The 13003-nt window shown below is 37.8% G+C and overlaps 1 protein-coding gene across 3 annotated transcripts in view; it reads right to left on the reverse strand.

The window, feature by feature from the left end:
- Window positions 1–13003, reverse strand: part of Farp2 (FERM, ARH/RhoGEF and pleckstrin domain protein 2) — a 126817-nt gene that overhangs the window by 104109 nt on the left and 9705 nt on the right. For all 3 annotated transcript variants that reach the window (XR_010043420.1, XM_063236963.1, XM_063236962.1), the window contains exon 2: window positions 4575–4785. Coding sequence is in view for 2 of the 3 variants with exons in the window: in XM_063236963.1 (XP_063093033.1) it covers window positions 4575–4757 (183 nt within the window). In the remaining variant the exon portion in view is untranslated. The remainder of the gene's footprint in view (window positions 1–4574; window positions 4786–13003) is intronic.

The following is a 13003-nucleotide window of genomic DNA, read 5'->3' on the forward strand; positions in this document are numbered from 1 at the left end:
TAAAAATTCCAGAAATTCAATACAAGAACAGAATATTAAAAGCTGTCAAGAGACAAGAAACAGACCACTTACAAGGGAACACCCATCAGAATTACAGCAGACTTCTCGGCACAAACCATCAAATCACAAAGAGCGTGGGGGGAAATAATTCAAGCTTTGAAAGATAATAATCTCCAGCCAAGATTGAGATATCCTGCACAACTGTCCCTGGAAATTGATGGAAAAACAAGGTGCTTCCAGGATAAAGAGGAACTGGGGGAATTTGCAACCACCAATTCAACTCTACAGAGAGTATTGCAGGATATTCTAAAAAAAAAGAAAAATACAAAGAATCCAGAAATAGTGGCGGGGAGGCCACAATGAATGGAGCAGAGAACAAAATGAAGAAGACAAACTGACAGCTAATGACAGAAAAAGAGCTCAACAGAAACGAGGCAGAGAAGATTGGATGATAGGAACAGCTATTTTGGAGAAAATGACATCTTAATTGGTAATACTGATTTAGTATCATCTTGTTTTGAAGTCTCATCAAGCTTTTGTTCTTCTGTCTCCATTGGTCTAAATAGGTTGTATCTTATTGGATTGTATTATGTACGATAGTATAAGCAAAAACCTTTTAAAAACAAGGAGATTATACAGAAACCATTGTTCATTTTCTGTTAGTCGATTCTAAATACTCTATAATGCTGTCATTCTCTTAAATGGTTTTACATTGTTTTGATATATTTAATGCTACAGTATACGAAGTTGTACTCAAGGATTTCAAGGAAAGAGACAATATGGTAACTACTTTTATGTCAGGATTATCTGGTGGTGAAACACTATTCTGCTTAAATGGTTATGTTTTGATCTGTGCTGTTTTGCGGTTATGCCCTCTTTTATCTCAATCTCCACTCCATTATTTACTTTTTTATTTTTATCCTTTTAATTAAGGGAAAAATAAATAAAAATAGCAGGATATATTATAGTAACCCACTTTGACTTTCCATTAACCCGATTTAAAGCCCTGTATTACTCTCACCATCTTGTTTTTGACTGATGTTCCCCTATTCTGTTTTGCTGGATAGTATCAGGTTCGAAAGTTTAGGCATCAGCTGTGAAGATAATGAGATTCATTATGACGCCCATTCTCGTTGACTTTTATCTACTTTTGAAGACCTACAATGTCTCCAATGTTTTGGTTTTGTCGGTTTTGTTCTTTACTGTTTTGTTCAATTTTATTATAACTAATGATACAGGCAATTCTTTTAGAGATAGCGGGAGGCATTATGGTAACCATTGCTGATCACCTTGTATTATATTTTTACATTATCTATTATGTCCACCCTTTTGAGTGGACCGATTCTGTTCTGTTATGTCACATTTGGTTTTACTCTCTTCCAAAAAAGTAATAAGAACCGTGGGAGCAATGAAACCCAAAATGTGTAATAGTCATTGTACAAAAGAGAGGAAAAGAAAGTGCTCTAAACTATATAACTGCATGTATATTTAAGTGTATAAGATAGAAAATGATATCACAGAGTTTTATTGGATCATTGAACAGAACTGTTTGCAGTATCATTGTTGGAATGTCCACTTTACAAGCTTTAATTTTGTGACTTGAACAATTATTTCTAAGATGACAATATGTAATCCATTAACTAGTGATTTCCTACCGTTTATTTTTTTTTCTGTAAATCTGTATAACTTGTACCCTTTCTCTGCTTTTTTTTCCTCCTTAAATAAAATTTAAAAAAAAAGAACTAAATATTAAAACAAACACTACATCTGCTGGAAAACAAAGTAGATAAAAATCTTGAAGACATAGGGGTAGGCAGAGAATTCATGAACAAAAGTCAAACTGTACAGGAAATACTTCCCAGAATTAGCAACTGGGATCTTATTTTATTAAAAAGTTTTTGCATGTCAAAAGAAATCACCAGCCGGGCGTGGTGGCTCATGCCTGTAATCCCAGCACTCGGGAGGCTAAGGAAGGAGGATTGTTGCAAGTGTGAGACCAGCCTACACTACAAAGTGAGCTCAAGGCGAGCCTGAACTGCAGAGAGAGACCCTGTCTCAAAAAGACCAAAAACAAAACAAAAAAAATCACCGAAAGAGTGAAAAGAAAATGCATGAATTGGGGAAAAAAAATCTTGGTTAACTGTCTGTCACACAAAAGACTTCTTGCTAGAAGATATAAAAAAATCAGATCCCCGAAACTCAAAGACCCAATCCAAAAATGGGTATCTGAGATGAATATACACTTCTCAGCTGAAGAAATACAAATGACAAATAAATACATGAAAAAATATTCAGCATCATTGGTCATTAGAGAAATGCAAATTAAAACAACACTGAGATTTCATCTCATTTCAGAAAGAGTGACCAAGATCAAGAAAACCACCAATAACAAATGCTGGAGAGGCTATGGTAAAATTGAACTCTTTTGCACTGTTGGTGGAAGTGTAGACTGGTACAATCACTGTGGAAATCAGTCTGGAGGTTACTCAAAAAGCTGGGATTAGAGGTCCGATTTGATCCATCTATCCCGCTTCTGGGCATATAACCATAAGTATTGAAAACATCATACTATAGTGATATATATGCACCCATGTTTATAGCAGCACAATTTGTAATAGCCAAATCTGCCCATGAACCCAAGGAATGGATAAAAAGATGTGATACTTTTATACAATGGAGTACTACTCAGCTATAAAGAAGGGCCACATTGAGGCTTTTATAGATACATGGTTGTGATTTGAGACCAGACTCAAAAATGAAATAAATCAAACTCTCATGTATAAATACCGTGTTGTCTCCTTGGTGTAAGAAACTGAAAGAGTAAATAAGATACAAAATCTTCAATAAATATTATGAAAGGGTAAGAAACTACACAAAGGGGAAAAATAACTCAGGGAAAAAGAGAAAAGAAGGAAGGGAAAAGAAAAAAAGATACAAATTTGTATATATACACTTAAGATAGCTAAGATGATTGTACTACTAACTCTGTTAGTTCTTGAAACAAGACAGGTAATATTCATAGGATTAGATCAACTTTGGATGTCTATATCTGGTAATCTGAGCAACTCTTTTGAAGATAACTATGCAAAATAATCACCTTTGTTATGTGTCTACCACCTTGTTTTGAAAGCCTACATTGTTAATTGTTTGGGTTTTCTATTATTATTATTTGTCTCTTTAGTTTTTTCTTGTTTTTTTTTTTCGTTTTTTTCTTCTAATACAGAAAGGATAGATATACATGTATAAGATTATACATGCCTAGAATTTTTCCTGGAGTTTATAAAAATCAATTTTATCATGTGTGATATGAATAGCTAGTCTGAAGAAAATGTGACATTATGGTAGCCACTGCTGATTTCCAATCATCTTGTTTTGAAGTCCTATAATGCTTGTATTCATTGTTTTGATCAGTTCTAGTCTGTTTTCTATTATTTGATTTCAATATATGTAAGGGTATGGACAGTTATTTTGAAGAGAACAAGAGACATTATGGTACTATTATTGATTTTTTACTGTCTGCTTCTGAAGGCTTATAATGTTTTCATCCTTTCGTTTGATTGGATTTATATTATATTGCTTTGTTTGAATTTATTGTGTGAGAAGATATGGACAACTATTTTGAAGAAAACAAGAGACATTATGGTTGCCACTGTTAATTTCCTGTTGTCTTGTTTTGAACTCTTGTGTTGTTTATATTGTTCTGTTCTGATCTGCTTTGTTCTGTTGTTTTACTCTTTTAAAAAAAAACTGAGTTAGTAATTTTAAAAAAGATTATCTGTCCTAAAACCATTAAAACAGACAAAAGTTTTCTAATATATCATGAGTCTCAAAAGTAAGCAGTGTTATATATTCATATATACACATATTTTTACTATATTTCAGTCATTTTTGTCAACATTACCAGTACGATCTACTATTAGGAATTATTCAAAATGAATATTTATTGCTGCCCTGGCAAAATAAGTTCCACACTCATACCTACACCACCTCCTGTATACCAGGTTCTCTACACGGTATGTGCTCAAGGTCACACCAGTCACCCTGACAAGGCAGACTGGACCCATGTTTCAGACAAAGACACTGACACACTGAGGCCAGCAATGTCCCCCCCCCCAATCCAGGTGGCCAAGAAATCAGGTGGTCAAGCAAGATTCTAGTGAAAGCAACCTGGCTGTACTGCACCCTTCAGCAGTTATCTTAGCCAGCCTCTCAAAAGAAATGCTTGGGAAGATCAAGTCCCATCAGAATTTTATACCCCACCTCATTCTAGTGATTGAACTAAAGCAATTTTCATTAAGTTACACCCCCAAACCTTTTTAGACAGTCTTGCTAAACTTCTAGGTTTCCAGTCTAGACTTGAACTCAATGATCTTTCTGCCTCAGCTTCCCAAAGTGTTAGGATTATAGCTGTGTGCTGGCAACCTGGCAAGAACACCAGCTTTAACAAATCAAAAGAACAACTCAGATTCACTGTATCCAGGATTTTACTGTGTGTTCATCAAAGCTGCTCTTGGTCAACTGGACAAATTATATATTATATCTGACATTTAGAAGAAAAAGGCTGTGCTTCTTACCTCAATGTCAAATATTTCCACTGTATTGTCCAGAAGCTTCACTCTGACATGCATGTGTTTCTCCTGCATTTTAGGTGACAGCATTTGCCCTGGTTCAAGGGTGCTCACGCCTATGGGGGTCTGGGCGCCCAAGCGTGTCCCTGCTGTCTGCAGGACCCTGTATGTTCCTTCTATCTCCCCCATTCTTCACAGATTAACAGCGAAGAAAACCCTAAAATAAAACAAAAACACATCAAAGAATTACCACCTTATTTAGATGTTAAAACAATATAAAAAAAATCACAGGGTACACAGGACCCATTGTATCATTTTTACAACTTCTGTAAGTCTTAAATTACATCCAAATAAAGAGTTTAAAAAGATTACACAAACACAGGTGAACTGTGGAGCCCCAGTAACATTTCCTGGATGCTCTGGGCCAGCATCCATGTTAATGCCTCAGTCCTTCTAAGACCTTGTTAATGAGCAAGTGACCGACATTCAGCTTGCAGGGAGGAGACAGCCCTCATGCAATCCTCCCTGGACTGTCCCATCCCTGTGCCAACAGTCCTATGTTCTGGGCAGCATCACTGCTAGCAACAATGACAAGTACCATGAGGCACGGCCTCAGCAAGTGTCAGGCAGTATCTGGCCTGGTCTGAGGCAGTTGTACATACGTGTTTCACCTCTGCTGCATGTGTGGAGGAGATAGCTACTTGGGTAGGGAAGATACCAAGAAAGGTACATGGAGACAGTCTGGTTTGTCTTTGTATTTCTTAGTTTTTCTAATTTGCCCCTCATTGACCTGGATGGGTACCATTGCTAGCCAGTAATTTTAGGTATGGCACCTTGGATATTTCCTTATAACAGAAACTTGGTCAGGAATGCTTGGCCCAGGCTGTGCCCTTCCAGTTCCTGCCCAACCCCAAACTCACAGTAACCTCTTCACCCCTGGCCCAAGTAATAGATGACACTGAAGGATGAAAAGGCGGGGAAAGGTGTGTCTTTTTTAATCCTTGTTGCACCAAAGGAAAGATCTCTATTTATAAGCTATTCATTGTTTTAATAAGTATCAGGCTCTCAGTTAGACTCTTCTAAAAGTGGCTTGTTCTTTATTGTATTTATTAATATAGTTATCTATTATTTATGACAATTTTCCCTTTTCTGCCAGTATCAGGGATTGAACCCAAGGAGTTCTAAGCTACAGCCTTCCCCACTGCTTCTTCTTCCTTCTTCTGAGCCAGATCTTGCTAAGTTGCCCAGACTGGCCTTGAACTTACGCTCAACCTGCATCAGCCTCCCATACCGCAAGGCTTACAGATACATACCACCATGCCCAGCTCAATTTTCCTTCTCAAATATGTTATTAAGTCTGAAAATCAATTTAAAGGAAAATACGTTAACAGTAAAACATAGTATAGCAAAGGATATGTCAAAAATAGTGGAAGTGAGGACACAAATGCCAGATATATAATCAATAAATAATGCAGGGTTGTAACACATATAGGTGCAGTGGCACACACCTGTAATCCCAGCTGTTCCGGAAGCTGAGGCTGAAAAATCATAACTTGGAAATCAGCCTGGAAAAGTTTGTGAGACATTGTCTCAAAACAAAAAAAGCTGTGCATGTGGCTCAGTGGTAGAGCCTGGCATGCACAGGACCAACCTGGCATGCACAGGACACTGCATTCATCTCCTGCCTTGAAGAAAAAGAATTATTTCAGTAAATTCCCACTCAGTTCCCTTTGTACCTGCTGGTCTCCAGGACCTCTCATTTTTTTTTCACACATATTTTAATGTCAAGATAAATCAAAATCAAGGACTTTTCTGTAGCTTATATGAAGCTTCATAACTCACTACAACTGTGGAAAACGGTAAACTCTGTCTTTTCTATCAAGCAGGATTGTCTCTATCTTGGGATCTTGCTCACCTTGAGAGGTCCCTCCTGACCACACTGGTCACAAAGTTGCCTGTTCAGTTCAAACCATGGAAATACAGCTATAAACCAAAGATAGCTTATCAAGAGCCAAGGACTTTATGTTCTCTACATCCCCCCTGTGTTTCGCAGCCTCCTCCTTAGTAAACCCTTTTGGTTCCTCTTGCACTGAGTTAGCAAACTGGGGCAGATTGTGCACCTTCCACCCAGTCACTGAGGAAGAAATCAGTTCTCCTGCATTAGGGATAAAAGAATCCACCCTCCTTTGCTCTGCAAGCGCCCACAGCTCCATGCACCCTTCTGCAGAAGTAAAGTTCTGCCCTGTCAAGTCCTCTTGCTTGTTATCTGAGTGCATATTTTCCAGCACCAACAATTAAGAGTCTGGGGGCCTATTTCTGACATGGCGAACTTTTATTGCATACTTACAACGCAGTTTCACAAAGACGCCCTGTTCAACCCATCTGGGTGAGCTCAGCCACATACAGCTATTAAATAAGGAAGTAGAAAGCCAGAAAGCTAAAATCCCTAGAGAAAGCAAACTGAGCAACAGAGGCAAAATGACAAGGTGGTACATCATTCTGTCCAGTGTATCTCCTGCCCTGACTTCTGCACAAGCCAGTGCAACCTTCCCCACATGATGAGGCTCAAATGGCTGCCTCTGAGCTACCAGGGACAGGCGACAGACCTCGCAACACAGGGGCAAAGACTGACCACAGCAGAATGCCACTTTATAAAGTTAGTTTACACATCACTAACATTAACAGGAGGCATACACATTTTGGAAACCATAAACAGGAGCCTTTTTATTTTAATTTCACAAACTTTTACTTATGGAATAGTTAATGCAAAAGAAATATAAATGAAGACTTCTACTTTTAGGATATTTCCAAAGTTAAAACAGATGAAATGCAAATAACCTACAAACAAACAAACTCACCAAATAACAATCTAAAGCTTTTGGTCATTTCACAACATTTACCAAATACTGAACTATTAGGTTCTTCTAAGACAAGGAATATGATATCACTTTGGTCATTAAAACCAGTCTTTCTGTCAAGTAAGGCTGGAAATTTGAAAATGTACATAAAGTCAAAATACACTTAAAGCTCTTATGTACTTTGCTATGCAATTTTCATTTATATTTTTGACACATATGTAACTTATTTTGGGACTTGCCATGTAACTACCTGTAGTAGTCTTCAACTCTTAAGCTCAAGTTATCTCCTGCCTCAGCCTCCCAAGTGCTGAGCTACTGGTGTGAGCCACTGTGTATGACTTAATACTTTCAGACAGAGAGACAGCTTTATGTTTCTCTTCTACTTGTTACAAGAAATCGATGTCTAAACAGATAATTTTTTAAAAAATGGGCAAGGCTAATCATAGTGCCTCAAGGTATATGGCTGGGTGATAAAAATGTAAAAACAGAAGGAAATTATTACTAGAAAAGTTCCAAGATTTAGCTATTACAAATTGTGCTGCTATAAACATGGAAGCACATATATTGCTGTGGCATGACATTTTCAATTTTTCTGGGAAATCCAGAAGGGCAATAGCAGGATTGAATGTGACCTCCAATCCTAGTTTTCTGAGGAATCTCCACTGATTTTCAGTGGTTGCTCCAGTCTACACTCCTATCACCAGTGGAGAAGTGTTCCTTTTTCCTCACAGCTCTGCCAACATTTGTTATTGGTAGATTTCTTGATGGCTGCCATTCTTTTTGGAGTGAGATGGAAATGTATATATGTGTTGTATGCAAGATAGATAACTATACTACCAATCTCTGTTAGTTCATCAAAAAGAACAGTTTGTGCTGTCATTGTTTGATCATTTTTGTGCCAGATCTTGTAAACTGAACTACATCTAAGATAATATGCAATATATTAACTAGTGTTAACTTTGTTTTTTGAAATTCTGTATCATTTCTATCCTTTTTTCTGTTTTTTTAAAAGAAAAAAGCAAGTTTAAGATGATTAAGATTTAAGACTAGAAAGCTAAGCTTATCACTAAATTTAGGAAACCTTAAAAGAACTTAACAGAAAACTGACAGCATTCTCAGTATTGTGGGCGGGGGATTAACTTTGGTCTCAAAGTAATCAACTACTTCAGAAGCACCAAACAACTGGGCACTTGCTGTAGAAATGGGAGGTTGCTCACTCAGCATCATTTGCTACAGCCCAATTTTGACAAGGAGAAAAAAAATAAAAGGAAAAGCAAGTGCACTGAATTTGTTTTACATAAACTAAGATGTAATGTAAAGAAACTTTGCTTTGTGTGTTTGTAATATTAAAGGGACAAGAATATGCAAGACAGACCAGAAACACACAAGGCCACTGGCAGTCTGGGAGCTGGTTGTCAATACCTGCCCAGTCTCCACTCCTGCCAGAGCACTCTCCTGGAACCCACAGGAGAACACGCAGTGTACAGAACCATGGACCACGGGGGCTCTTCTTCCCATGTGAATGGAATTCTTTGTAGTCTCCCAATACTAAAAATATTTCCAGCTGGCTAGAAACAATTTCTACTACTGACTGTACTAGACAGTAGTGCTATCTACTATAAATCTAGCTCCTATAGATATAGTCTCACTTAGCAATAACTCTGTGACATGCTATTTTTTAAAGTTGGAAACTTCAGTTCTTAAATCTGCAGGGTTTTGGGAACATAATAAACATCTACTGTGGTGAGGAACAGAAGATGAATGAGAAATCTATACTTTCAATGCAATTTTTCTGTGAACCCAAAACTGCTCTTAACAAATAAACACAAAGTCTGAAATGACAGACCAGCCCCAGGGGCCAGATCTGGCCATTTACACTTTTTTTTTTTTTTTTTAAAAAACACACTCTTACTCTTTTGCTGGAAAATCAGCTTGTGATTCTCTAGACAAAAGCATAGTCTAACTGTCCAGAGTGAAGGAAGATGAGTAAAACTGCTGCTGGCAATAAAAATCTTACCTCTTTTAGGAGAATCAAAAGCTAAACCTCTGTATTGTCTGTTACGGTTTAAATCTAAAATATTCCTTGAAATTCTCATGTTCAGAGGTGGGGCCTAATTGGAAGGGGTGGAGAACTGGAGGCACAACCAGGAAGGGTGTTTTCATTCTTTTATTAATACCTATTTGCCTTAATGGTCACATCCATCATGGTAAGTATCACACCACAGAGACAGATGCATACCCATGCCCACAGCAGCACAATTTATAATAGCTAAATCTTGGAAGCGTGTATTCTTGTCCCTGGCTCCTCCCTTCTCCCTCTGCTTCCTGGCTACCATATGGTGAACAGCTTTCTTTCACCATGCCAGCCCACCAAGCTGTTTTTGTCTTGGAGCCAGCCAACAATAAGACTAAAACCATGAGCCAAAATAAGCCTCTCTTTCTCGCTTTTTTTTTTTTTTTTTTGGTGTTTGTTTGTGTGTGTGTGTGTGTGTGTGTGTTGTTGTTGTTGTTTTTGTTGTTTCTTTTGTCATTTTGACAGTATGCAATTCAGGCTGGCCTTAAACTAATTTTGTGGTCAGAATGGCCTCCAACTTGCAGTAATCCTCCTGCCTCAGTTTCAGAAGATCGCTGGGTTTATAGGTGTGCGCCAACATGCCTAGCACTCTCTCCTTTAAATTAAGGGTGTTGGGTATTTTGTCCCAGCAATAAGAAAGTGAAAATGCACTGATTAACCAAAGCAAGCAGAATATGATGCCTATCATTCACTAAACTTGTCTAACACGCCTAAAATCCCCTGACTGTTAGGGGTGAACTTGCACAGTTCTTAGCAGTCAAACGTTCTTTTGCTCCACTAGCTGCATTTCCTCTTCACTACAGTGTAGCAGTAAGTGAATCCTTTTATTCTCTTTCTAAGCATGCTGGATGTTTTTTACAAAAACCAGGTAAGTTAGTTAATGAACATGAGGAAGCTGGGAAACAATGTCAGGTCTTAGACTACAAGGCCAGGCTCAAAGAACTGATGAGAAACAGCTGGCCATTCACACCCCTCCAAGGAACACATACCTCCACTTTGGACACGGCTGCACTGCTCTCTAGAAGCTGACGTGGCCTGTGCATCACAGAAACCACATTTGGCACCATTCCTTGCAGAAAGCTGACCACTGGCAGTGCAGGGAAACACTGTCTCAAATCATCACCCAAGAGCTTCTGGTGCTAGAAGAGCAGCTTAGCAACACTTCAAAACAGCGGTTTAGGAAAGACAGGCACTTGTGGGAAATAAGGACAGAAGCAGCCACCTAAGGTGCAGAAACCCAGAGTCAGTGCCCCAGGGGTCCAGTTCCAACTCTGCCCTTGGTTAAAGTCAGTCATGCCCCACCTTCTTGCCCCAGCTTTTCATCTGGAAAACAGCAGGGGGACGAGTCCGATAATCACATCCTTTTCAACTCTAAAGATCCAGAATTCTTTTATAAGCAGTTCAATATAAAAATAAACTGGAAGGTGATGTGTTCTTGATTCTAAATTATAGTATTATTTAAATCAGATTTTTAAAAGAATAGTTTTTAGATTTAACAAAAAAACTTTATACATACTATTGAAAGGTCCTCTATGTCATATACCACTTATATTTTAGTAAGTATCACAAGTAATCTAAGGATGATTAAAATTTGTAGGATGATTTATGCCAGGGTGGCAAACCTATGTGACATTTGTTATTTGTTTTTAAGAAAAAAGATGTTAATACACAATGTTTTTCTAAACTAAAACCTCAGTACTCAGGTTTAACTGCAGCGTCACTTTGTGATTAAGTAAGTGGGTTTTGGTTGCAATTTGGGCACTTGTGTCTAAAAGGTCACCACCACTCATACATGCTGATGAAATGAACATCACTTTATAAAAAAGACTTGAGGGCTAGGATTTTGCTCAGCATGTCAGTGCCTGTTTGGCAAATGCTAGGTCATGAGTTCAATCACTGGTACCAATAAATAAATAAAAAAGAACTTGAGCAGCCACGGATTCTAGTATCTCTGTAGGGGATATTGGAAACCAATGCTCCAGGATTGCCAAGTCTCACAATGTTATCTGACAACCCAAATGAGTTGTATGAAAACAGTATGAAATTACTCCTTAGAATTATCAATTGTACATGTTTGGAATTCAGAATATGTCTAGTTCAGTTTCTTTTCTGAGGGAGTAGTGAGAACATGTGAATGCACCTGATAACCATACAGGTACACATTTTACGTCTCCATTTGCCTGTGACTGTCAACATACACCCTGTTGTCCTGGAATAGCGTCCCTTTGGTGCACTGTTTTGAACAATGAAACATATGGTCACCTTACTTGCTCTTTTAAGAAACTCATTATCTCAAGATATTGTAGTAATTATATATATATATATATATATATATATATATATGTGTGTGTGTGTGTGTGTGTATATATATATATATATATTACCAAAGCGATTCTCTAGAAAATGCTTAAGCACATAAAGTAGTAGCACAGCTATTTCAAAGAAGAATAGGGTAGATTGAAATGTACAAATCTTTTGGAGATAAGGCGCATATTGACCTTATCACAACAGAAGCCCCTATACTGCTAAGAAACACAGACAAATGAAGAATCCCAACAGATCTCTATCTGTTCTAATAATCTTCAGACTCTATAAATGTTCTCTACTTTTAGGCATATGGTCCCCAAAGAGCAGCTGGTGGTCAGCCTCATTGTCATAGTTACTGTCCCATAACTCTCGCCACACCTACTCTCTCCTCTAATTATAGTATTTAGTAGTAAAAAATTACACCAGCATGATAGGGCAGGCCTGTAATCCCAGCATTCCGGAGGCTGAGGCAGGATTGCTGAGAATTTGAGGCCAGTCTAGGCTAGGTAGTGAGTTCAAACCCAGCCTAAATTACAAAGCAAAAACCCTGCCTCAGAAGAAAAAAAAAGAAAAAGAAATCAAACCTTATAAAATTAAGTTATTGCAGTCCTACTACCTCAGAATATGAAACTGTAGCTACTGAAAGGGAGGACTGCTTCTAGACAAATTCAATGCCATAGTACAGACTATACTTTCATGGAGTTCTTGCACGTAACTGTACTTTCACTTGCTTTTTAAAAAACTGCCCAAATATCAAATAGATGTTTATTTCTCTTACAGTACACTTCAGACCAAGCACTCTGAGTTTATAAAACAAAATTCTAGAAACTGAAAAAAATACATATTTTTGGAGACAGGATCTCAGTATGTAGTTCAGGCTGGGCTCAAATTTGCAATTCTCCTGCCCCAATCTCTTCAGTGCTAAGATCAGAGGTGTGTAAAACCATGTCTGGCCTAAAAAAAATTTTTAAGAGGTAAAATGAATCCAGACAAATAGCTGAATCTCAACACTGCACGCAAGTGGCAACATTTTTACCAAGAAGCAATAAGATCTTTGCACACTACTTTGTGAAACTGAAGAAAGGAAGGTGCAAAACCAGGTACATGTTAACTCAAGACGCATGTTAACTCAGAAGAGGAGGAATGTAAATATATGTATTTGTAGCCATAAAATAATACTAGAAGGATAAACCACA

Source organism: Cavia porcellus, unplaced genomic scaffold (assembly GCF_034190915.1).
Source record: "Cavia porcellus strain 051 isolate PalLab524CR breed Dunkin Hartley unplaced genomic scaffold, mCavPor4.1 scaffold_26, whole genome shotgun sequence".
NCBI lineage: Eukaryota > Metazoa > Chordata > Mammalia > Rodentia > Caviidae > Cavia > Cavia porcellus.